This window comes from Mirounga leonina, unplaced genomic scaffold, assembly GCF_011800145.1.
Source record: "Mirounga leonina isolate KUSES-001 unplaced genomic scaffold, KU_Mleo_1.0 Mir_173, whole genome shotgun sequence".
In the NCBI taxonomy this organism is placed as follows: domain Eukaryota; kingdom Metazoa; phylum Chordata; class Mammalia; order Carnivora; family Phocidae; genus Mirounga; species Mirounga leonina.
Window position 1 is genome coordinate 33175773 of NW_023270447.1, and position 26516 is coordinate 33202288.

At 39.8% G+C, this 26516-nt stretch overlaps 1 protein-coding gene across 1 annotated transcript in view; it reads left to right on the top strand.

Annotated features, from left to right (window-relative positions):
- Positions 1 to 24263, top strand: part of ERICH3 (glutamate rich 3) — a 68603-nt gene extending 44340 nt beyond the window's left edge. Inside the window, 4 exon segments of the mRNA XM_035018260.1 lie at positions 7883 to 8332; positions 17373 to 17495; positions 21319 to 23636; positions 23639 to 24263. Of these exon segments, the coding sequence (XP_034874151.1) occupies positions 7883 to 8332; positions 17373 to 17495; positions 21319 to 23636; positions 23639 to 23680 (2933 nt within the window). The 3' untranslated portion in view covers positions 23681 to 24263.
- The last annotated feature ends 2253 nt before the right edge of the window (positions 24264 to 26516 follow it).

A 26516-nucleotide genomic window follows, 5' to 3' on the forward strand; every position in this document is an offset into this window, starting at 1 on the left:
ATCTTCCTTGGAGGTAACGCTTTGATCATTTAGACCTGTAATTATTGAATAACTGACAGAATAGGTAAGCTTTAACATTGAATACTGCTTTCATATAAATAATTGGAATCCTCTGTTTGGAAAGGCATCCAAAAGGTATTGTTTATTAAGACTCTGTGCTATGCTAAATATTTTATATGAATTATCTGATTTACCTCAAACAATCTTAAAAAGCAGGTACTGTTTCTTTTTATCTCCATTTTACAAATAAATGAACTTGGATATGGTGGGATTAAGTAACTCACACAACCAGAAAGCAGTGGAACCAAGACAGACATTACCCAACTTCAGAGCCTGGATTTTGGAGAAACAATATAATATTGTTCCAAATGAGAAAATATCTATTTATTTAAAAGTAAAGCAAATCCCCCCAATAAAAGGATTCTGCTTCCTCAAGACTATGCATTTTAGAGGCACTTATGGTGAGCTCTTCATCTTCTTCTCTAGCCTCTGTTTTTTTGTTTTGTTTTTGAACAGAGGAGATAAAAGTGGACATTTTCTACTTTTACTCAAATTGACCTTTCTCCTCCCTGGATGGACTTCCCTATCCACTCCCAGGCATTGAGCTCAGTTCTAGCTGAGGCCCCTGCTCTCCCAAGACACACTCCTAGCTTGCCAGCCTTCACTAAGCTCTTTATTTCATAAAACTCTATCGTTCAGTAATTCATTATTCTCTTATTCATTATCTCTTCTTGTTTCATATGTTAAATTTCACCCCTCAAATTAATTACATAACGAGTTAATAACACAAAGTTGTTACAACTATGGAAGCTAGGACAGTATGTTGTCTTTGTTATTTTTCACAGAGGTGATTTCCTAAAAGATATTTTGTAAATATTATGCAATTACTTGATTGTTTTAATACTAAGAATACTAAGGTGCTTTTATTCACCATGAATAAAAGCACCTTGGAATTTTATTGATAAAGATTGTATAGAGTTAGCTGCATTATTATATGTAATATTTTTGAAGAGATATGTAGTGAATGCTACCAGAACATATAAAATCTAGCCCGCAAGTGGGAATTTTAAGAGCCAGAGATTAAATTTGCCAACTATTTTATTTTATTGTTTCAATAATGATATTATTAAGCTATCCTTTTTAAGAGCTCTTTTGCATTTTTGGTATTTACATTAAAACTTTGTCATTATTTTGAAATAAAATCTCATTGCTTATTACTGTTTCTTTCCTCTACCTCCCAGCTCTTTTATTTCCCATCCCTTGATTTTGATAACCTGGCCTTGTGTTATTCAGAAACATTCCTTTTAGCATGCGGGATATCTGAATTAGAGATTTCATCCAGCAAACAAAGTAGCATGTATTAAAAATGATAATGACACAGCGGGTTCCTTGGAACACTCTATTAAAAAGCCAGACAGCATTTCATCTTCAAAAGTGTAAGAGGCATATTGTGACCACTGAGTCTGAGACACCAGTTCATCCTTTTTATTGACATGATTAAGAATCTTGCTGTTAGTATTTGGATGTGTTTCATTTGAACCTGCCTGCACCTCTTCCCAGAGGGCAAACAATTGCCCAGGCTGTCACTCTGGTGACAAGTCGGCCCCATTTAAACTGCCAGCTAACAATGGCGTGGGCCCGCCTTGATGAATGCTCTGTGCTGAGCAGCCCATGAGTGATGAATGCTAGGGACCGAGAGCCACGAAGAGAGCACCCTGGTTTAGGGATGACGTGTGAGACTTTCCATCATTTAAAAAGAATGACAGCTTCCTTTTCTCTACATTTGTGTTGGCAACCCCAGGCGCTAAGTCACTAGTTGAAAATACATTGTCATAGATGAATGTTATAAGGTTGAGGGGAAAAGTGTCGTATCGCTGGGAATATACTTTTATACTTTCATGGACAGTTTGGATGATAATGCTTATGAGTAAGAGGTAAAGAATCAATAGCTTCTTATGAGAAAGATTTCAGAGAAAGAATCTCTTCCCAGAATTGCAAAGAATAGAAGAATTAAAGCAAATGCTTTTTCAAGTAAGAAAGATAATATTTCACTTGTGCTCTTTTCCAGTCTGTTGAAGAAACAGGCCTCATAGACTTTTAAAATCCCAGAGTCACAAAAAGTATTCTATTTACTTGACTTAGTGACTTCAAGAATCTTACTCTTCATTTCCTGGCTTGACTATCACAGAGAAGCATATGAGGGGAGGCTGCTTCTTCCGTGTTGAAATTATAGATGCTGTGAAACCACATTCTGTGGACTTCAGTGTAACTTGACTGCTCCTTGAACAGAGAGGACTAGGGGAGGACTGTAGATGGCCTTCTGGTCAGCGTCTATATGTGTGATTTTTTTTTTTTTTTGCATGATTAAACTTTAATTTTTCTGAATGGTAAGAATTCCTCAATCCATATTCACATTTTGATTATTGAAGTAGGAAGTTGTGGCTTTCAGGTGAATATTTAAATGCAGCATCATCTTTTAGTCCACATAAAACACTTTCCTATGAGGTATGTCTCTACAGGTTTGAATCTCCCTTTTACACAACAAAGGTATTACTGAGAAACCCAATGAAAGCTTAATCTTAGTGGATAAATGTAAAAGGACTTAGGCAGCACAGTGTGACACAGGATTTGATTATATTCCCAGTATTTTAAGTACTCGTTTTAATGTTTAAAGTGCAATTAAAGGTAGATATGGAGGAACTTTTAAGCTTTTTCAATTTTTTTCGTCTCCTCCTGCTAGAGCTGCATTTACCTGTAGATATTTATTCTTACAGAGTAATTAATGTCTGTATTTGTCTCATTGATGAATTGAGTCATAAATTATCAGTGTGAGGACATATGCTCTCCCTTAAGACAAATAACTAGTTACTGTTTATAGTTGGAATTTAATGATTTCAACTTTTATTTTCATTAAGCATACATTCATTTTGCAATATTTATGAGTACGGAGGCACTTGTCTAATTAGGCATTATTGTACAGGAAAATATTGACTAAACCACAGTATCTAATATAAAGTATAAACAGATTTGTATGAGCTCATCTGTATAATCAAGATAGAACTATTAATATGAGTAATAGTAGGACATATAAATTCATGTGTCATGGCCAATTTGAAGACAATAGGAGCAGCATCCACGAAGATTTTGCTGTGAACCCTTGGACTAAAGAATGGGAGAGAGAGAAGCAATTTGTATTAGTTTGGAAGAGTATTGGATCCACTGGGTTGGGATGCATGGTATGTTATTGGGCTGAAAGCTAGTTGTTTTTAACTGAATTTACATATTTGTACTGAGTTTGTGCACTTAAAGTGTCCATGGGACCTCAAGCTAGTGAACCCAAAACAAAGTAGTTAAAATCAGGACACTAATGGAGAAAATGGTGAATTTAAACTATAGTAAAACCATGCTCTATGCTAGGGGGTGAGGAAATGATTCAAAACTAAGGTCAGGACTTATAATTGGTTCAAAACAGACAATATGGCTACTGATTGCAGGAAGAGTGTTAACAGCAGCTCCTGAGAGAGCTGTCCATGGTCACTGTAAGGAGAATGGACAAACACCTGAGTGAACATGGACAGTTGAGCTGTTGTGCTCGTGCAAAAGGGGGCAGTGTCTGTCTGGCTGGAGGGTGTAATCTCTGTGGAAGCAGGGTCCTGGCCTGCCTTTTTCTCTACTGTGTCCTTAAAACCTAGCATGTTGCCTGACACATAGGAGGTGCTCAATATGCATTTCATGAATGAATCTATGGAAGTGGGTAGAAAGGTAAAGAACAACTCAGAACCTCAGTTATGAGAGGGGGAGCAGAGTTCATCCTGATTTTGCTGGACTGGTGTTGACTGTGGATATGTGAGCGGTTGGCACCTTTGGTCAGGTGTGTATCAACTTGGCAAGGCAGGAAGTACAAACTGTGGAAGTTACTGATACATACATATAGATAGTGGCCAGATAGAGAGGACCCCCAGGGATATAAAAGGGAGGACAGGCTGAATTCCATGAGTTCTGATGTTTTGGAGAGAACAATTTTCCATTTGTCATCCTGGGGTGGTAACAGTGCAAAGTTAGTTAAGAGAAGCAATAGTAGGTCCGTGACAGTGGGTGCGCTCTGTTTGAAGGCCTTTTGGCAAGTAGAGTGGTCTTAGTTTTACTACAATGGGTCATTACAAAAAAAATGTTTTACAAACTTGCCACGTTATAGCTAATGGGCATTGGGTATTATTTAACTTCTCTGGGCCTTATGTTCTTTTTAAATTAAGTTAAATTGAATTTATTTATTTATTTTAGAGAGAGAGCGAATGAGTTTGAGTGGGGAGGTGGTGCAGATAGAGAGAGAGAGGCAGAGAATCTCAGGTGGACTCTGATAAGCGAGGAGCCTGATGCGGGGCTCAGTGTCACCAGCCTAAGATGATGACCTGAGCCGAAACCAAGAGCTGAACGCTCAACCAACTGAGCCACCCAGGTGCCCCCTTACTTTTTAGATCTAGAAAAAGAAAATAGCTATTCCATGGGATTAAATGAGATATTTGTAAAGTGCTTACCTCCTTGTTTGGAACACAGTAGGTGCATACATTATCATGATCAGGTTTTTATTTATTTTTCCTCAGTAAATAGTCACTGCAATTACTCTTCTTCATATAATACACAGGGTGAAATCACAAGAAAGAAATGTATTAGACAATACTTAATGTGTATGGTTTCATAGAGGGGGAAAGACTGGAATTCATAAAGAAATCCTTGTTTGATTTTGTGTCATGTAATTTCTACAATGACTTACAGAGAGAATTAGCCCCATTTTATAGTCAAAACAGAGGCTTAGAGAGGTTAACTGGAAGAGCCAACGTCAAAGCTAGTCAGCAGCTGAGTCATGATTGAAACACCTCGTTTCATCTTACAGAAGAAATTATTATTTTCCCTCAGTCTCATGTTGTGCGAAATAATAGTGATGCAAAAGAAGGAAGAATTATCAGTGACAGGAAGAGGGAAGACGGTGAAGGGTTTGGAGCCTGATTGAATGTGCAGGGCAGAAAGTCAGAGGTGCCTTGTAGGGCATGGAATCATGGCGCCGCACCAACCAGTGAACATCGTGTCTTTACCATAAAGACCAAGAGCAGATGCTTTTAGCTTCAATACCTGCAGGGAACCATGCAGAGGCAAGTAGAATTGGGTGGGAGCCGGAGTTGCTTACTAACACGCCTTCAAGATCATTTTTTCCCTCCTAGTGACAAAAAATATTAAGTATGTGCCCTTGCAGTTCTTTCATGTAGAAAGTTCTTTTAGACAAAAATTTCTATATAAAAACTTGCTTCATTTCTAAGACAATAAATAAAATTAGTGTTGAAAATCGCATTCCATGGCCCTGAAACATTTTGAGCTTTTACTTGTAGGCAAAGTCTTGCCCCAGTGTCTGCATGAAAATGAGAGAAAGAAATGAGAGGGAAGCTAAATTGCACAGCAAGGTTAGAGAGAAATTGGAAAACTGAAATGAGTTTATATGGGAGGTCAGGTACCCCTGCCTCTTGAAGGCCATTCATTCTCCTGATCTTTCTTCTCTAAGGGACTGACTCAAAATGAGCCAGAGTGTGATTCAGCCTTTTGAAATAAAATAACGCAATTAATAGAAGCTACGAAAGAAAGGTAGGGGAATGCTCATTTTTCTTATTATGTGAACAACTCTCAGAGCCAAAAGTGAGAGTCATCATATCAATATTAAAGATGGTAGATATGAATATTTTTGGGAGTGCAGAACAAGTATAATATTGCCTTCTAGCTAATTGTGCAATTAATGAGAGCCATTGATTGAACAACTAGCAAATAGGAGTTGTTTTTCTTTAAAAAAAAATGTGAGATGCTTAAGAGAGGGTGAGATCATAGTCCCTGAAGTTTCTGAAGTGGTACAAATAAGATAGAGAACAACTGTCCTTGATCTGCTGTGTTCCCTACTGAGAGACAGATTTTATAAAATGGAGATAAAGAATGAGTGGTTGAAGTATGCGTTCCTTTGAGAAACAGTGGTCATCTTGTGCTTGTCAAGGTAGTTGGGAGATAAGAACAAATGGAATTGTACTTAAGGGGTTCTGTTGCTTAAAGGTTTTTTAGAGTTTGTTTTTTACTGCTGTGTAGCATCTCTCAAATCTTTGTGGAAACTCTGATAAGTCTCTGTGTCTATACTTAAAATTCTAAGCCCTGTCATGGAGAATTGTTTGGGCTGGAGGGTGTGAAGGAAAAGGATAAGAGGAAAGACAGGTATTTCTTCCCTTAAAGTCTGTATCAGCTGCTACAGCCATCTGTGTAGCTGCCAAGCAGAAATAAAAGAAACAGAGAAAAGAGTAAGGAGCACACAGAGAGGAGAAAACAAGGAAGCTAGGCAGCATTTAAGTGTAGGGTATTTCATTTGAAAATATATTCTATAAAAAACTGTTGTAAACACAGATCTGTCGATGAAAAACTCAAAAGCAGGTTTGTATTTATCTGACCCCCAGCATATGCCGTGACTTTCAGGCTGTGTGTCTTCCTTCCAGAGATTCAGTGTGTATGTGGCTTTCTTGGAGATTTTTGAAAGTGCTTTTGGGTAGTAAGAACAGAACCATTTCTGGCTTTGGTTAATCTAGACTGCGTTATCTGTTAGCATCCCATCAGCACACGGCCTCCCTCTCCTAGAAGCCCTCTTACTGATTCCATGTGCCCATCTCTGCCCAGCTCTGGCACCCTTTGCCTTCTTCAGAGGACAGCCCTGGGCTATGGAGCTGCTTCACGTGCCTGCACAGAGAGCCTGGAGGAGCCAAGGAGTTTACCTTCCCCTGGCGGGGCGGGGGACAGAGGGATAGTAGGAGCCACATCTGACTGGCGCACTCCATCCTCAAGGCAGGAAAAATTCTAATATGATTTAGACCTCAGAGGTCCTTGTGGGATCAGGCTGAGGTTGAGATGTTGCTTGAAATAGCTCCCTTGATCGACTTCTTCCCTTCCCTGCCCTGCTTCCCCCACACCTGTACAAGTTTCTCCTGGAGCATATCCTTAATACATCACTTGCACATGAATCCTGACCTCAGCATCTGCTTTGGGGGAACCCAAAATAAGACAACATGTCCTCCTACACACACACACACACACACACACACACAAGCATCACCTCAGAATATCTTTAAAGTGTATTGGTATTAATACAAATGCATCGATCTTTCTAGTACACCTTGCTAGCTGGGTATGGGTGGTATTACCCATTTATGGGTAATAAATCTATTATAAATCTATATAAATAAATCTATTATAAATCCATTTATGGTAGATAAAAATTTAAATTTTATGCACAGAGAATATTGTGGCTACTCAAGGTGATAATGAATAAGCGCTCTTACTGAACAAGTAAGATTATTCAGTTTCTTCTACAATAAAATAGATACAAAGGCTTTCCAATAAAGTGGTTTTCAAAAATAAATAAATAAATACAGTTGGTTTTCAGCTAAATGTGATTTCCTATTGAACACTTCTAGAGGGGCGGCTGGGTGGCTCAGCTGGTTAAGCGTCTGCCTTCAGCTCAGGTCATGATCTCAGGGTGGGATCGAGCCCCGCTTAGTCGGGCTCCCTACTCAGTGGGGATTCTGCTTCTCCCTCTGCCTCTATTCCTCCCCACCCCCCAGCTTATGCTCGCTCACTCTCTCAAATAAATAAGTAAAAAATCTTTTTTTTTTTTAAGAAAACTTCTAGAGACTCACAGATTACATTGGTTTTTCTTTATCTTGACAATTATGTGCAATATATGTGAAATGGGCACTAAGTCTATTAACCTATATTTAAAATTTTTAGTATGATTATTACTCACCTAATTCCCACAATTAAACCAAGTGCTTTATGGAAAAACAATGATATCATCATTTTTATTTTTTAGATATAAAGACTGTTTCATCATCTTCATCCAGAAGTCGCCCATGTTCTAGTTGCAGTGAAGATGAGTCTGCACCGGGAGATAGAGAGGCCCACACCGAAAACGGCCTGAACAGAAGGGACAGAAGTCCATCTTCTCAGGAGTTGAGTGAAAGTGATGAGCCAGGAAAATCCCACCTTCCAACTGAGGATTACTTAGAAGTTGAAATTGAAGACCAAGAAATCGTAACAGCAGATGTAGAGACCAAGCCTCTGCCCACAGAGGAACGCTTGGAGAATGTTCTTGAAGAAGAAACGGAGAAAGGAACCCAAGTGGTTGCAGAGGGGTTATCTGAGAAGTCCAGGGAACATGTTTCCACAGAAGAAAAAGAAAAGGATAAAAGTAGGCTTTGGGAAGGAAGCACTGCTAAGGTGAAGGACAAAAAGGCAGGTCCCCATAGGGTGGAAAAAGATGGTAAGTATGGCCATTGAGCGGACCTGCCATTGTTCCCATGCATGGAAGCTGATTTGGGTCCTTACATTTCTGCCAAAGCTTGGGAAATGCGTTTGTGATAATGCCAGAGCCATTCAATTTTTTTCTTATTTCTCTCTTCGTCACATAATCATACATGTACTTTCAGCTTGCTGTTTTCCTTCTATTGCATTTTAAAAGTTACTTGATAAATCTTACATAGCTTGTTTCCTATTTTCTGTAAATTCCTTCTGTGGTAATTCTATCTCAAGAATCAAATAAAACAATATGTGTCTGAAGGCAAGGTATGTGTGGCTTTTTAGAGGTGATTTAATATTAGAAATACTATTTGTTTTTAGCTATATATTCACTTATAGATACATATACATACACACACACACACACACACGCATACATAGCTAACATTGGTAGGTGCTTACTATGTGCCAGTTCTAAACATTTATATATATTAACTCATCTGCTCCTTACAACAGCTCAGTATCCCCTGAGTTAGGTTCTCTTATCATCATGTCTTTTTTTCCACAGGTGACAAAATTGTGGCTCAGAGAGGTTAAGTAAGTTGTCAAGATTATATAGCTCCTAAGAAGCATTCCTAGGATTTGAAGTCAAGCAGAATGGCTCCGGTTTTTAAAGATTTTTCTATTTTATCTGTGCAATAGGAATTTAAATTTAGATAAAAATATGACAGTTTCATACAAAACTCCAAACTTTACTTTGAGTTCTTCTCTGAAACTGAGTGATTTCGATTTCCTGACCCAGTGGTCACTGGGTGAGTATGCAGGACAGTTCCATTTGATGTGGGAAGAGTGAAGAGTGTCCCACAATAATCAGGTCCCAGGACCTTAGACATGTGGAAGGTCTGATGCCTCTCTCAACTTTAGAGGGACAGTTAAAAGACCAAGTTGTGTCCTGTAGACAGCTGGATCGTGCCTGCCAGATGCTTGGCTCTCACATAGCATCCTGTGCCCTGTCACTCCTCTTCTTCCCCTGTTCTCTCTCATCTGTCTCCCCTGCCAACATGGTGGGCATTCTTCTTGATTCCGAGATAAAATCTGTTTTCACATTTTAATATTACTAAAATCATCTGTTTTAAAGCTTATGATTACTTGTAATGTCTCTAACATTTTTTTTAGGACCTTAAGAGCTGTTATTAAACCACTGGGACCTGCATCTAGAAATTGAGGATGTTGAATAGTTATCTTTCCATTCAATCATTATTATTCACCTTCTACTACGTGCAGGGCACCATGGTCAATAAAAAATGTGTAAGAGAGGGTGCCTCCCATCACATGTTAAGAGGAAGGAGTGGCACCAATAATTGGACAAAGGTCAGTAGTCATTCATAAAACCAGAGAAGGTACAAATGCTATGGAGTGTCAAAAGAAGGGGAAAGTCCCATTTGGTTAAGTATACCTTGAACGTTTTTGTGAAGGATTTTTTTGAGGAAGGCTTTAAAGGTTAGATATGATTTTTAAGATCGAATGGAGGAAGAAAAAAGCATTCCAGATAGTGGGGTGTAGCAAATTCAGATAACTCTAGAATATACAGTTTGACAAACTTCGACCCACAGGCCCCATCTGGCCTACTGCCTTTTTTCCTTCTTTTGCACTTTGCCTGTGAGCTAAGAATGTTTTAAAAATTTTTTGTTTGTTTTTAAAATTTTTCAGTGGTTTGAAAAAAATCAAAAGAATAATATGTGGTGACATGAAAAAATTAAATTCAAATTTCAGTGTCAGAAAATAAAGTTTCACTGGAACAGAGCTATGCTCATTTGCTTACATATTATTAACAGCTACTCTTGCATTGCAAGGGCAGAGTTAAGTAGTTGCAGCGGAGACTTCCCGACAGCTCACAAAGCCCTAAGAATTCACTACGTGGCCCTTACTAGAAAAAGTTTACCAACTTCTGCCCTGGGATTAAATACCTCTGAGATTTTCAAAGGGGTTTTTCCATATGTGAGTTATGATTCTTGCTAAAGTATATTTGAAACCCTTTTACAAAGTAATTCAAGTCTTTGATCGTGGATTTCATTGTTCAGTTCTAGAACATATCCTGTACAATTTAGGAAATTTGTACAGTTTGGGAAGCTGCCGCCCAAAAAATGTAGAGATGCTAAGTTCAGTAGTAACAGTGACATTATTTCTCTTACTTCCTCTTCAGAAAACTAGATTGTTTACCTGGACTTGTGTATACAGACATCTTTTTGTAAAGTAAGATGTACGTACTGTAGGCTGTATTTAGGTGATGGATGGAATAGCAGAAACATTGGGTTAGAATCATGCCACTCGGAAGAAAGCGAGGTGGTGTTTTTTTCTGGATGTGTGAAATGAAAAGTGTGTAGGTTTATCATTTTTCTGACGTATTATGGGAAGTCTGTGTTCTTGACTTGATAACATCTATAATTCTAAAGCATTTTGTTATCTTTTTATTAAGGCAGGTTCAACACTAGATGGCAAGGTTTGTGACTTTTTATCTTTCTTAAGCTTTAATAAATGTCGCAGGCCTCTTTGTCAGTGTTTATTTTTTGTTAACAGCTTACGACATAACATGAAATAACAGTCAGAATGTAGAGGAAAGTAGATTTAAAAAAATTACTCATAGATATAGCACACACACAAAAAACCACCTTCAACATTTGGTCAGGTTTTTTTATTTCTAACGTTAGGGTTTACAAAGTTATGTTGTCGTATTTTTTATAAAATATTATGTCCTGCTTTTTATTCTTATTGTTATAACATAAGCATTTTTATGTTATTACGTAATCTTTATAAATATGTTCAATGTCTGTATGTTATCCCATTCTGTGGTTTTCTTATAACCATTCCCCTATTATTGATACTTATATTTTTCCCTATTTTCACTATTATTAATAGTACTCTAATATCTTATTACCTAAGGTAATTTAAAATCTATAATTATTTTCTTAGGCTAGGTTCCTAAGAGTATAATTTCTGGATCACATATTAAGGCTTTTGATAAATTTTTTTTCTTATAAAGGATTGGTTGAAAAGTTTAAACAATACAGAGAGAATGAAAAGAAAGCTAGTGTTCCTTGCCCCACCTCTACTCTTTCCCATGCAACAGAGTCATAACTACGAATATTTTTTAGGCCTGATTCCAGAAAAATTTCTCTCTATACACATATATAAATGTATTCATATATTACATATATACATATATCTTTATAGACAGATGGAAACATTATACATTTTGTTTTACCACTTGCCTTTTTTTTCACTTATTACTGTATCTTCAATACCTTTTCATATTGGCACACATAACTGTACTTTATTCTTAATCACTGTACATAGTATTCTACTGTATTGCTTTAGTATTTTATAACTTTGCAAATTTTCTTAAAAATATGTTGCCTTCTGTTCAAGAACTGATAGATTTGTTCTATGACTCAGCTTCCACAAAAGAACAAAATTTCTAGGTTATGGAGGCCCAGAGGCAGAGGGAATAAAGTACAGTGGAAAATAAAACATTAATAGATTTTAAAAAAAAAACATGTAAAATGTTCAGAAAGATGTAGAAGGATTAATGCTTTCAAAACCCACGGATGCATAGACTATAACTCTTGAGTGCTGATGTGAAATGATACAATAAATCCGTAAATATTTAAAGTAACAGATGAAGAGAGGTCATAAATAGTCTCAAAGTCCCTTATATGAATGAATATTTCTAAGAAAATTTCAGATAAAATAAACCAGGTCTTGACTTGCCTGATGCCAAGCAAAGAGGTTATGGCTAGTTCCTCTTTCTTGATGGAGTCTTCTGTTAGATGGCTCAGGGAGAGAGGGATGGAACCAAAGTTAATGCTTGAAGAGAATCTTGGTCATGTAGGTGACCATGGTGCATTCGATCAGAAGGCATGGTAAAGAGTGAAATGTGTATTATTTTATTTAGATCTCTGATTAGAACCTTAGGTCAAAATGGGGGCCGAGATAATGTGTAGAAGATTATCTCTGATATTTGTTTGGTGCTAATTATGAACTGTGATTATGTTAGGGATAGGTCTGTGGGCTATAAAATTACACTCAGGTAATGATGTTTTATAGTGTACAGAGGAATACAACTTAATCTGAATTGTTTTCACTTAAGATCATAAGAGTGGTTAAAGTAGTAAAGTTCTACATTCAATACCTTTGTGCCTTTCAGAGAGATAACATAAAGCGATATTTTTCCTTCTATTTTATATGTCTCACTTAACTGGGCTTTGTCCAGTCCACCAACAGATCAGGTGAATTGATACAAAAGATGTGTTATACACAGTGAAGTGGATAAAATAAAAGATTATAATTGCTAGCTACAGTGGGACAGGGTACTTGGGAGGTAATTCAGTATGATAGGGCATAGTGTTATTGTAATGTGTTTATTTTTCTCTGTTATCTTCAGTTTAAGCTGTCTTAATGCACTATGACACGCTCTTTGCTTTATGTTCTAATAGTAGAACAATTTAGGTAGATTAATTTGTGAAGTTAGTATAATTTATACATTACAAATATAAATAAAATGTTAAGAACAGAATGTTGTAATAAAAAGTATACTGTGAAATGTATATGGAAGCAGGCATTTTATTCTTTTATATGTGAATGAGAAGAGGTCATAGTGCTTGGCCAGATAGTCTAAGCCTAAGTAATGTAATGGCTAAAGTCATATGCAGTCTGATTATCATGCAGCCAAGTTGGGTGGTCCTGATGAGAGAACATGACAATCATGTGTTGTGAGTTGCGGTCTAAGTGCAATTTCTGGATGAATTGTGAAAGCACGTAGTTATTTGTTCCAATAGATTTCCTCTGCCAATAAATAGTTTTTTGGTTATCTGCTTTATGCCACACTGTTCTTAGTGTGAGCGTGATGAAGTCCCTGTCCATATTGGAGTTTTTGTTCTCTTGCGAGAGATGCCTGACAAGTGAAAAATAAACAAGTACTGGGGTATTCTGGCCTAAGTGTAGAAGAAAAACAAATCAGGGTAAGAGGACGAAGCAATGGGCTGAGGAAGGGCTGGTATTTCAGGGATGGCCTTTCTGATGAGGGAACATTTGAGCAGAGACCTGAATGAAGTGCAGGGGAGAGCCACTTTGCCAGCTACAGAAAGCGCGCAGGAAGCAGAGGGAAGAGCAAATGCGGGGCCTCTAAACCGGAGCTGAGTGAAGGATCCGGAAGGGAGGCTGGTGTGACAGACGCAAACAGATGAACAGAAAGTGGCGGAAGATGAGGCAGAGGGAGAAACTTGTATGCCATGGGGAGGATTTGATTCTGAGATGGGAGCCATTGGAAAGGTTTGAGCATACAAATGACGTGATCTAAAAGTTGCAGAAAGATGATTCTATACCATTCTATACTGTGTGGAGGATAGACGGTAGCTCTCCACAGCTGTCGTCTCTGAACAGCTGTGGGCTTGGGTTTGTAATTAATCCTGGGTTTGTGTGGGCTGTGCTTTGATGCCGGGGGGAAGCAGGAGCATCTTCACCGCGTAGGTAGATGGTGTTAGTCATGAAGTTTGTCATGGTGACTTGCTGGGAAGATAATTGATTGGTTACACAGAGAACGATCTAATCACACGCATGGTATTCGAGGGCACCAGGAATTTGGGATAAACTTGGATAGATCTTTACTCTGCCTTTATAGCCTTCTTCTTAAAATTCCAATGAAAAGTTCTTGGCAAAACTTTCTTCTGATAGTGAATTGCTCAGGGTTATTAGTATGTTTTGAGATGGGATCAGTTTCTTTTGTTTCAAAACAAGCAGAGAAGAGGGGATGAATTTAGAAAGCTTGCCTACTAACATTGAAAACAGTATCCTTGCCACCAGTTTTCAATTATAAAATTATCAAATATAGAAAGAATTGATGGAAATTGTAATATTGTTAGCAAAGCACAGGGACATACGGCCTTCCATCATTACAGGTGAAATTGTTTGTTGATACCTCCTTTTTTTGAAGAATATATAAAAAACATATATCAAAAGCTTCTAAAAATATGCTCTTTGAGCGAGCAAGTCCAATTCCAGGAATTTGCCCAAAGGGAATAGTCAGAAAAAAATACAAAAATGATTATAAGTCATATTTAAAATAGCTTTATAATCACACACACACACACACAAATGGAAATAACTCAGTATTCAAATCAGGCAATTGGTTAATCAAATTTTAGTAAAAACTTATTAGAACATTCTATGTAGTTACTGAAGAATCTTTTTTTATTTAACGATATGTGGAAATAGTCACAATATATTGCTAAATGAATAAAATGGGGTACAAAATCCTATCTATACTAAGAGGAGAGTAAAAAAGATACATAGAGATTCACCCAAATGTTAACTAGTAGTTCTGAGTGGTGAAACTAGGATAATTTTTGTTTTTTCCTTTGTACTTTATAATCTTTTAAAGCTTTCAGTAAGAATATGTACTATTTTTCTATTTGGGGGATACTGTATATATTATTTTAAAATATATTTTCATAATAAAAAAGCTAACATCAGGTAATAATATTTTGGTATTTAACAAACATCTTAAACTATCCTATATCATTGAAGTGGAAAAAGCACTTTTCTAAGAATTCTAAGAATTCTCTCCACTTTGCTTTGAAGGCTGTGAGAATGGACAGTTACCTTTGCTTTTAATGGTCATCTTTCTATATAGAGAGGGAAGGAGAGGAGCCTCGGCGGGTGAAGGGCTAAGTAGTTAAGGACACAAAGTGATGTATCACAGTGCTGGCGCCGGGCTCCGCGGGCACAGTCCTCCTTTCCTCTAGGTGGAAACCCTCAAGGTTAGACCCTAGCCAAGTTCTTGCTTTTAAGGTTCAGTTTCAGAACATCTGAGGAAAAAAAATGACCAAGTGAGGCCTTTTCTGGTCTCACACCTAATAAGTCCTTGGTGCTCAGGCCAGGGTCCCATTCTTGCTGAATCTGTAGCAAGCCAACACCTAACTGTATATCTACTTCCAAAAGCCTACTCATCTATTTCCAAAGCCTAACCCTCCAGGGGCAAGCCAGCAGACGTGGCCAGGTGGTGAGGACAGTCCTGAGACAGAGGGACTACATGCTTCACTGTCCATTCTGAGTGAGTTGTAATTTCCAAATTATGCTAGTACTGTTTGGCTTCTTAGAGTAGTCTGGTTCAATAGCTGCTAATTGCTTATTTTAATTATTATTTATTATTATTATTATAAACCATATTTCTTTAAAAAATTTATTGGGGTATAATTGATGTATATTACATTTTCTTAGGTGTATAACATAATGATTTGATATTTGTATGATAAACCATATTTATTTATAGTCTGGCTACCTGGAAACAAAATCCAGATGTCTCATAGGCTCTGATGAAACAAAACTTCAAGTCATTGCTATGAAATCAGACTTGGTCCCATCCCCCTGTCCTACCATCTTTGGGATTTCGATTGCTCCATCAGCCAAGCAGATTTATACACAAGGATCTAAAATACTGCTTATTTATTAAACTCACTAGTTATATACTGTTAACATTATTACAGTGGGCAAGATGATATTTAATTTTTATGTACTATGTTTATAAAGTTCCTAAAATAAAGGTTTACTTGATAACAAACCCAACTATAATCTAATTGTCATGAGTTGATGTCATCTCTAAACTATATTATTGTGAAAATCTTTTTTACTTGTTTATCGGATAAATGAGGAAAATTGATGTTCAAAAAAATTTTTTAATAGAATACATTTGAACTATTTTATGTACCTCTTTTCATTTCCATGTTTGTTCTCAAGATTAATAAAGTTAAGTCATTCCATTTTTTTCCCCAAAGACACATGAGGCAGACATTTCACTATTTGCTTCCAAACACAGATGAATCAGTGAGTAACTAATTACCCCTTAGCAATTCACCTTAAAGTGAGCAAGAGACCACATTCTAGTTCTGTTTTTTTCCAAGTACAGTCTTTGGATCAACTGAATCAGAATACATGAAAGGAAAGAGAGAAAAAAAGAAAGAAGGGAGGGAAGGAGAAAAGGGAGATATGTTCTTACCTGGGAGGGCAGACCTAGGTCTAGTGTTATTCCAGTGAGCTTTAATTAACCAGAAGATGGCATAATGGTAGGTGTCAGGGATTTAGGTACATGGATCATGAGATGATAGGTAAGGGATGTAGACAGGGACATGTCAGAAATTATAGACAAATTTAATTGATATTACAGTGTTGCCTAGAATCATACCAGATTCAGTGATAATACTTAAAGTAGGCATGCTCATCATCATCATGGCTATTATTTATTAAATGCTTAGGCACCTGCTAATAAGTGAAAGATAATCATGTACTACATATATTACTTTAATCCTTCTAATAACTACTGAGTAGATACCTTTTTTTGACGGATGGGTAAACCGAGGTTTAGGCTTAGGTCAAAGAACTTACCGAAGGTAACATGGTTAGTATGGAGTATAGGACTTGAACTTAGGTCATTGGGTTTCTGAAGTTTCGTGGCTGGTTATCAGCTGCAGAGAACAGGAATTTCTACAACAGCTTTTACTGTCAAATATATAAGAATCATGCACTAGCTTTTTTTGCTCTGTCCACGTGGAGTGAGTATTGGGGTCAAATCACTAAAATCTACTAATGGATGAAATGCTCATAGTATAGTCAGCACTGGTAGTCTTAGCAATTTCAAAGAGCTGGTGTTATAAAAGTGATGACTGGTGTTATAAAAGCCATAACATGTGTTTCTAGAAAGGAAAAAGCAACTAAACCTTGTTTTCCATCATTTCATTGCATGTGCATTTGGCTAATCTGTCACTGCTTCTGGCTGTTGTCTTTTTAAAGTATTTCTTTGCATGGATTTCTTTACTTTGTGATCTGCCATTGTGTTTTCTTTTTTGAAATCACAGCTTGGAAACAATCTTCATAGATTTTTTAAAGAACAAGGTCACATTTTAATGTGAATACTTTAAAATTAACCCCACTTGCTGAAAGGATGTGCAATAGCTCAGCAGTGTTCCCATGACCCGTTTTTATGCCTTTTGATATTTCCTATGATCTCCAATCAGTTGGACAGACTGTCGCTGAGGCTGTGGAACCTGGCAGCCACCGGCACTATGACACCGAGTCTGGTGTTAGCAGCACGAACGAGGAGAAGCACTCGAGGAAGCTGGAAATTGACATGGGTGCAGGTAAGGGCACAGCATTACCTAAGAAAGACCTTTAGAAATCCTCTGCGAAAGACAGCCCCTCACCCTTGTTTCCTCCTTCTTCCACCTTTATTTTCTTTCACCTAGTGAATTTGATGGCAGGAGGTGGCTGAGAGGCCATAAGGGGAGCTTTAAAGCTGACATCAGATATGAATGTTACTATTCTTTTTTGAATATATTAGTGCCTAGATTGGAGGGAAAAAAGGACTTTCGAGCATAAAAGATATATTGGTAGGGATTTTCAGATCAGTCTTATTTTGTAGTCGGCCTCCCAGTTAGGTAGGAAGATTTGCCTAACTGACGCCCTGGAGACAGGGAGGGCCAAGACACATTTCACAATGGTTTATTTGAATTTCTTATTTTTTTTAAATTAGGGAAGAATTCATTGCCATCAGCATATGACCTGGCTCTTGGTGATGAGTATTCCAGCTGCAAGATTGCCAATTAGAGTGATTCAACAGACCATGACTCATATCCATCAGGTCAAACACCCTGTGTCCTTGAAATCAGGTTTCCCCATATTTAGTAAAGGACTTTTTAAAACTGTCCTGATTTGAATATATGTATGTATATACGGGGGGGAGAGTTATTCATTTTATTCATCATATGGTCACATTACCCCCACCTCTGATTTTTAACGGCAGTCATTAAGCACTGTGAAGTATTTGAGATTTTACCCTATTTTCAAGCAAACAAGTTAGCCAGCTACAGTTGCATGGTGTGAGCAGAAGACACAAGATTCCTGGGTCAGAGAAAAAGGACTTTATTACAACAAATAGGAGCCAGAATATTTGCACTCACGCTGGTTCCCTGAGCTCCAGTTCCCTCTGGGGAATGTGGAGAGGGCCCGGTGGCACCTGAACCTGCATAGACGAGTTACAGGAGGAGCCTGACTGCTTAGGGAATCCAAATCTTTGTATGGTGAGCATTCCACCAGAGGAGTTCTGGTATACCTCCCAAACATTCTGCAATGCAGGCACGGTAGCTGTTATTGATCAAATCTGGTTCGAGCAAGAAAATGTAATTTATCATAAACAGTGGAAGGGAAGGATGGAAGGAAGACTGGGTAGGGCCTTCTGTGTGCCAGAAACTGTGCGAAGCGTTTTATGGTTCACTATCACAAGGATTCTCTGAGTCAAGCATTTCTGCTCCCATGTTATGGATGAAAGAATGAAGGCTTAGAGAAGCGTTGTTTCCCAAGTTCATACAAATAGTAAGTGGCAGAGCTGGCGTTCTCATACAGCTCTGTCTGACCCCTAAGTACACACTCATTGCACGAAATCAAATTGCCTGTTTGTGAATATCGCTTGCTCTCTTATATTCTTTTTTTTTCCTCGAAAACCCAGGAGGTTATTATCAAAAACCATGTCATGTTTTCACACTCATACTTCTTAGAAGGATTTCAATTACTCTTTCTCCCTTACTTCAGAAATGTCATGCCTGACTCCCCTATGGTGCGCATGTTCATATAATAGCTCAGCTGGATGCCATTAGCCCTTTCTCTTCTAGAATTTAGGCATAGCATATTATTATATGGTGGCTGAGCAGTTTTATTCTCCTGTTTTCCTTAATGTTCTTTAATTAATCCATAAATTTAAAGACCAGCTTAGCAAAACAGAGGACTTTATTTGTTTTTCATAACTGACTTTTTAACATACTTTCATGCAGGAATTTGAATAGCAACAGATATACTATTAAAGAGACTTGACACACATTATTTTAATTTAATTTAATTTTTAATCCAACAATAATCCATAATGAAATACAATGGACGGATGAAATAAAATTATTTCAGGTGAATTGGCTACATGTTCTCTGAATGAACATTTGGCTCCATATTTCCCTCTGGCAGCTTGTAGGTACAATTTAGTAAATAACTGCTGTGATGTGCTGAGGGCCACCTATAAAAGTCAACACCAACCCTATTGATAGACCTGAAATTTCTGTTACTTCTTTGAAAGAAGTCACCAAAAGTTACCTTCCAAATATATTTTTTGACGGAAATGTAATATCATCTATAACTGCCTTACTTCAAAATGGTTTATTGTGATAGCTGGCAAAAGGCCAAGAGAATGCAACAAAGGGCAGCTGTGTTTTGTGTTAGGAGAGGAAATGGAGTGATCAGACAGTCCTGGATGGGGTATCAGAACAGGGAAGAAGTGGTGAATAAAATCAGGGCTCTAGGTTTCTGATAGATCCTTGGTAATGAGGAGGGGTGTGGGGGTTAGATGGCTGGCCAAAAAGACAAGCAATACAAAATATGAGGAAGACATATTTGCCTACTTTATAAGTTTACATAATTTGGAGGTTGGCACACTGGTATGATAACTTCTAGCATCTAGTCTAGTGTTTTGTTTTTTTTTTTTTAAGATTTTATTTATTTATTTAACAGAGAGAGACACTGCTAGAGAGGGGGAATGGGAGAGGGAGAAGCAGGCTTCCCACCAAGCAGGGAGCCCCATGCGGGGCTGGATCCCAGGACCCTGGGACCATGACCCAAGCCGAAGGCAGACACTTAACGACTGAGCCACCCAGGCACTCCTAGTCTAGGGTCTTCTATAAGTGAGAAAGATTAGATTGATAGTAAAATCATTAAGATGACCATTTTAGGGGCACCTGGGTGGCTCAGTTGGTTAAGCGACTGCCTTCGGCTCAGGTCATGATCCTGGAGTCCCGGGATCGAGTCCCGCATCGGGCTCCCTGCTCAGCGGGGAGTCTGCTTCTCCCTCTGACCCTCCTCCCTCTCATGCTCTCTGTCTCTCATTCTCTCTCTCTCAAATAAATAAATAAAATCTTAAAAAAAAAAAAAAAGATGACTGTTTTAGAAGTTCCTATCTCCCTAAGTATTATCTGCATTTGGAAAATGTAAATGGTTTGGGTATTTGGCATGACATCCTTTTATTTATTTTGCATGGGTCATTTCAACAGAAATGCATGTATTTGTTAAATAACAAGAAATGCATTTGAAGCCTTTAAGAAACATATTGAGCCTAGATTTATTGAACTATGATGGCTAGTACAGCCAGATTTGCCAGGGAATTATGGATGAGAACTTATGAAATACTTCAAGAAGGTTATTTATGTTGAAATTTGTCCCAGACTACAAACTCCTGTATTGTTCTCTGATCCTGTTTTGCCAAAGGCAAAACAGTTTCTGAACATAGACGGAAGGTATCCTGACCTATAATACAAATTGGTGTCTTTAGTAAAGAGCCTTACTTTGAGCTACAAAGTTATTTGATGACTAAATCTAGATATAGTAGCTTTAAAATGTGGGAGTAATATATGGGATAATAATCAGCTCACACTGTATTGTGATTGTGTTGCTGAATACCCACAAGAGTACAAGAAACACAAGCTGAGGACACACATATTATGATGCTCTAGGGCATAATGATTTCTAAGAAGATGAAATACTGTTTTTTTATTACATAATTTTTCTGCAAGTCCTAATATTTCAAATGAAAGTAGGCAGTGTGTGTGTGTATGTGAGAGACTGAGAGAGAGAGAAGGCAGGGGAAGATTAAGATAAGGAGATTTTGTTTGTTTTCAACATTTGTGACGTTCACTTTTCCTTTAATATCAATGTGTCCATTAAATAGATAGCACTTCTTTTCCTCTCGAAGAGCCATTATTAAATCATGGTGCATGTTATAGTTGATGGCATCATAGGATCGAGGAAATGTTTTATATATAATATCAATAGCTTCTTGATATTATACGTATCTCATATATGGTTATATAGACTATCTCCTCCCTGGGCACTTTGATTAAAGTAACTGTGTTTTCTAACCTTATTTTATAGCACCACACAGGAATTTCGTGTTGGAGGAACGAGCAACACTCAGCTCCGACACAGAATCCAAGCAAGGTGCATCGGAAGCGTACACACTGGAGAAGAAAGAAGCAGTGGAGGGCGATGAACTTCCCCAGCACGGGGATGCTCACACAACAAAAGAGAAAGGGGGTGCAGCACAGTGGGGAAAAGCAGCGGGGGTTAATGAGGTTCCCTTGGGGGAGGGGAAGCCAACAGCCCCAGCTTTAATAGGACGATTTACTGAGGAAAGAGAGATCCCTCGGGGCATAGCAAGTGGGGCAGAGGCAGAAGCAGAAGGGGATCCAAGGCTGGATAAAGAGGAGTCAAGCCCCAGGGGAAAAGAAGCCACCAGAGCCGCCGGAGGTCTGAAAGAAGATGAGGCTCCTGAGGAGCCGGTCTTGCTGCCCACAGTGCTGGAGACTGAGAAGGTGGCTGCCGAGGAGGAGCGGGGCTCCCAGCAGGCAGTGCTTGCAAGTGAGGCAGCCGCTCTAGACTCAGCGCGTACTCAGGAGGCAGCAGCCATGAGGGAGACAGTGACACAGGCGAAGAGAGAGGCTGAGAGAGACGCGGCCGTGAGTGCTGCGGGGTCTGAAAAGCCTGAGGTGAACAGTGAAGAGCAAGCGTCTACAGCCCTAGAGGACCCGGGAGCCTCTGAGAGAGAAGGTGGTTCAGAAGAGGCAGTGCTCGGGGCCGAGGAACCGGCCGAAGAGCGGGAGGCAGCTATGGGACCGGGGACACCCTTGAGCTCCTCAAGTTGGGGGAAGGCCGAGGCAGCCCCGACCGGGCTTTCGGAGCGCAGCCTGGAAGAGCTTCGTAAGGAAGATGCTGAAAGGGAGGAGATTGGGACTGAGGCGGAATCCAATAACGAAGATGACAAGAAGGAAATGCTACCCGAGGAATTAGGTGTAGCAAGAGAGAGGACGAAAGCTGAGAGGCCAGAATCACCTCTGCAGGAAACTGAATCTGAGAGGCAAGAGGTGACCAGGGCAAATGCACGGCCGGGGGAAGACATTTTAGAAGAAGAGCACAAGTTTAAAGGGGAAGAGCAGGAAACCGTGAAGGAAGTGAGATCTGAGGAAGAGACCCAAGTCTCCCCAAATGAAATGGAGTGTGATGCCGAGGGTGAAGCAGCCACGGGGCCGTTGGAGTTGACTGACGACGCAGGGCCGCAAGGAGGAGATGCACTGAGAGAGAGAGAGGCGGCCATGTTTGAAGCGGCACCTGGGTATGAAGAGTCCCTGGAAAACACAACTGCTCTGAGGAAACAGGAAGGAGGGGAAAGCCCGAGAGAAGCCCGGGACCGCGAGCACAAAGGCAGAGCAGAGTTGCTCCCCAGGGAGAACGGGGCGGCCTCGGGGCAGGACCAGGGGCCGGGCCCTGACGCGGAGGGTGCGTCAGGAGCTCCCGAAACGGAGCTAGCAGGAAGGGGGCGGGCACCGGAGGCAATGATCGCAGCCCCAAGTGGGGCCCAGGAGCGCGCCGCCAAAGATCGAGATGGCCTCGCTGGACTGGAAGGGGATGAGGAAGGGCCTTTGCAAAGGCAGCAAGGAGCGGGGGTCACAGCGGTGACCCAAGAAGATGTTTCTGAGGAAGATTCTGTGACGGCAGGAAAGCTAAGTGAAGAAGCTATGGATGAGGAGGCAGATAGAGAGTGCGCTCGGGGGACAGGAGTGAGGAGGAACGGGGGCACGGAGGGGGACGGGAGCTTGCAAGGAGGCGCGGTGGTGGCCGAGGAAGATCTCCACCAAGGAGAAGAAGCGGCAGGAACGGCCGCAGAGAAGAGGGAGGTGTTGGCAGATTTGAAGACAGCTGAGGGGAAAACAGAGGCAAATAAAGCCTCCCCCCTGTCAGATGTTGCTGGCAAGGAAACTGGGCACAAAGTGGAGGAGTTACTAGGGAAACCGGCAGCTGCCGAGAAGGTGGTGGCAGGGGAAAGAGCGCTGAGCAGGGAGGAGGTGCGGGCGGTGGAGGAGGTGACGGGGACTTGGGCACCAGAGGCTGAGGTGCGGGCTCCACGAGAACCTTCCGGCCCGGGAGGGCAGGCCCCACAGCTAGGGCAGGATCCAGAGGGCGGGGGAGCTGCAACCACGCAGCGGGCAGAGGCCGTGGGAGAGGAGCCCGGCCCGGGGAGCGGTGACCAAGGGCAGGAGTTGGGTGCAGGCGAAGAAGTCAGCCCAGGAGCGTCCCGAGGGAGAAAGTCAGAGCCTAGGGGAGAGAGTCTGCAGGGCGTGCAAACGCTCCCTGTGAAACCTGATCACACGGAAAGCCAAGAGAGGCAAGAGCCTACAGTGCAAAGAGAAAAGGAGCACGTGCAAACGCAGATGTCTCCTTGAACAACATGAAGGCCTAAGAGACTTTGGGGCAGAAGGTGAGTTTAAGCCCGCTCTGTTTGCAGGATTAAACAGAGTCCCCACCTGAGGTTCCCTCCCCTTTGGTCAGGCTCAAACCTTCATCAGTCCCTGCATACACCCGCACCCAGCGGTGTCAATTCTCAAATCAATGTTGCTTGGCCTCAAGCCCCTGAGGACAGGAGCTGGGGAAGACGGTGGTGGGGCCAACGCACACACAGGGACCCACTTCTACTCCTTTTGCACCCATAAGTCATGTTCTCTGCTCTGCAAGCACAGCTCTCTGAAGAGGTGAAATCCATGTCTCCTTTCCAGGGCCCTGGAGATGAAATAAAGAGAATGGGCCACAGGGACATACCACAGACAAAAAGAATCAAACTCTATTCCCAAATCCATTTCCCGTTTAGTGTTTAAAAAGATGGCTCTGATAATTTACCTTTAAATGGGCTCGATGCCCTCATTTCTGCAGTTTTTGTGAAGTTTAATATGTACACAGCATAAATTATAATATGAAAAATATATACACATTATAAAAATATATGTAAAATAGTGCAGATTGTAACTAAGGGCCAAAATTATTTTTAGCATTTCCTGTATTCCTGCTATTTCCCTGATGCCATCATATCCCTAGTGCCCAGTTTCTACTATCCTGAGTGATTTTACGCACAGTCCTATCCTTTTTTATTATTTTTCAGGATATTTGAAAGATGTCTTCTGGAAGACTTAAAGACTGGAGAAAGATTAACCCAAGCATCTCACTTAGAACTTTGGATTTTTACCTTTTTTTTTTTTTTTTTTTTTTTAAATCCTCGTGCTTGTCTGAGCTGGTTCCCAGTCTAGCAGTGCTGGTCAGGAGCACAGTGAGCACCTTGAAAATAACTGGATCCATCTGTAGGACCCTCTTTAGGGGCAGCGGTTCCTAATGGAGGACTGTGAAGCTGTTATGTATTCAACATAGCTAACGTATCTCTATTCAAATCCAATTGATAGTTTTCAAATGTTTGACTTTTACCAAAGATCACCCGAAAGGCTCAGTCCTCACATCTGGGGTTTGTTTAAATTCCTCTTTTATTTATAATCAAATATTAGTTCCGGTTTCATACATTAGAGTTTTATTTAAAGTCTGTGGCTTGGGGCTTTAATGACTTGGTTTGTGAAAATGAGCTCTAAAGGTCCTTCCGTGTACACTCAATACTAAAGATTGTGCCAGCCCTGTAAATCCTTCCAGAAAGGGATTCTATGGCATGTAGATTCACTTACACTTAGAAATATTTATTCATCCTTTTTATGCCAGAAGAGTTAAGTGGCAACTTATTTCAAAATGCCCTTTGCTTTTTTTTTTTTTTTGTATGTGTTTCTGTCGTTTTGCTTTCAAAGGTAGACTTAAATGCTTGTCGCATTTTGTCCCTGGGGGCCTTATTTATAGGTCCATTCAAATGTAAATCAAAGTAGTAAATAATTTAGCTGACTGAAATGAGTAACAATAATTATAGCAGGTAAACATTGCACATCAGCACATACATCAACATTCTAGACTCCGGATTCTTTGGTTGATGTCATTTGATGGAAAAGAAACTTGGATTAAATTAGTGTTCTGCTCGCCTGCCCAAGTTCTGTTATTTCAAACCTGTGAACTAACCTTGCAGGGCATTGTAAATCAACAGTCAGAATCACTTTCTAAATTACCCGTTGATATTACTAGAAATAGCTGTGCATCAGTGTGCCTACTGGGGATTTTGATTTCCTTGAAGACATCTTTCTTCCTATACCAGGACCCTAAAGGGCACATGTGTTTGGCCATCTTTTCTCCCATGAGGAGGTGAAACAAAATTTCCTAAAGCAGCGATTCTCCAGCTGGACTACACATTAGACTTGCGTGGAGCACTTTCATGAATGATTCAACCCCTGGCCCCCTGGCCCACAGAGATTTGGGTTTAATTAGTTTTAGATGGGTATAGACGTCAGGTGTTTTGTTTTTGGGGTTTTTTTTTTGTTTTTTTTAAAATTCGGTTGATTCTACTATGTAGCTAAAATTGAGGACTGCCCTAAATCATCATATAATCTATGCTGACTGCCCTACACTCTAGGCCCCTAGGGACCAGGCATATTATCTTTATAGGTATGTTGCATTTTAATAAAGGAGTCCTTGAATGATCAAAGATATAATGGACCTGTGGTTCTCAAAATGTGGTCCCTTCATGAGGATATCAGCATCCCCTGGAACTGCTCCAAAAATACTCATTCCCGCCCTCACCTCACACCTATTAAATTGGAAACTCTGTGGCTGGGGCCTCCCAGTGGGTGTTTTAATAAGCCCTCCAGGTAATTCTGATGTACTCTAAAGTCCCGAACTGCTCTCATGGACTCTGGATTGTACTGAGGATTAGTCTCAGCTGGAAAACGGATTGCAGAAGCATTGTGAACTTTCTCTCTTTGTCTCTTTTTCTGTGTCTCTATTTTTCTCCTTTTCTCTAGGAAAGGGTACTCACTCTAAAAGTGATGGATTCATCTTGAAGCTTATTTTTATTATGACCGTAATGATGTGTTTATGACATCTTCCAGCCCCACCCCCTACTGAGGATGAGCACCTCTCACAGCACACCACAGATCGCCATTGTCTGTCAGGTTTCATGAGTGGGTTTCATCTACAGTATATCTAATTTCATTTATTACTGAGCTGCATTACTGTGGAGCCCGACAGTATTTGTTTCCTGATCTCAACCTCAATGCTACAGAGCACTTTGAATACATAGCACCTTATGAGAAAGATTGTAAACTTGTTAATTCTATTGAAGAATGAGTTTTGTACAATGTGCTAAATGGAAATTGCATTGAATT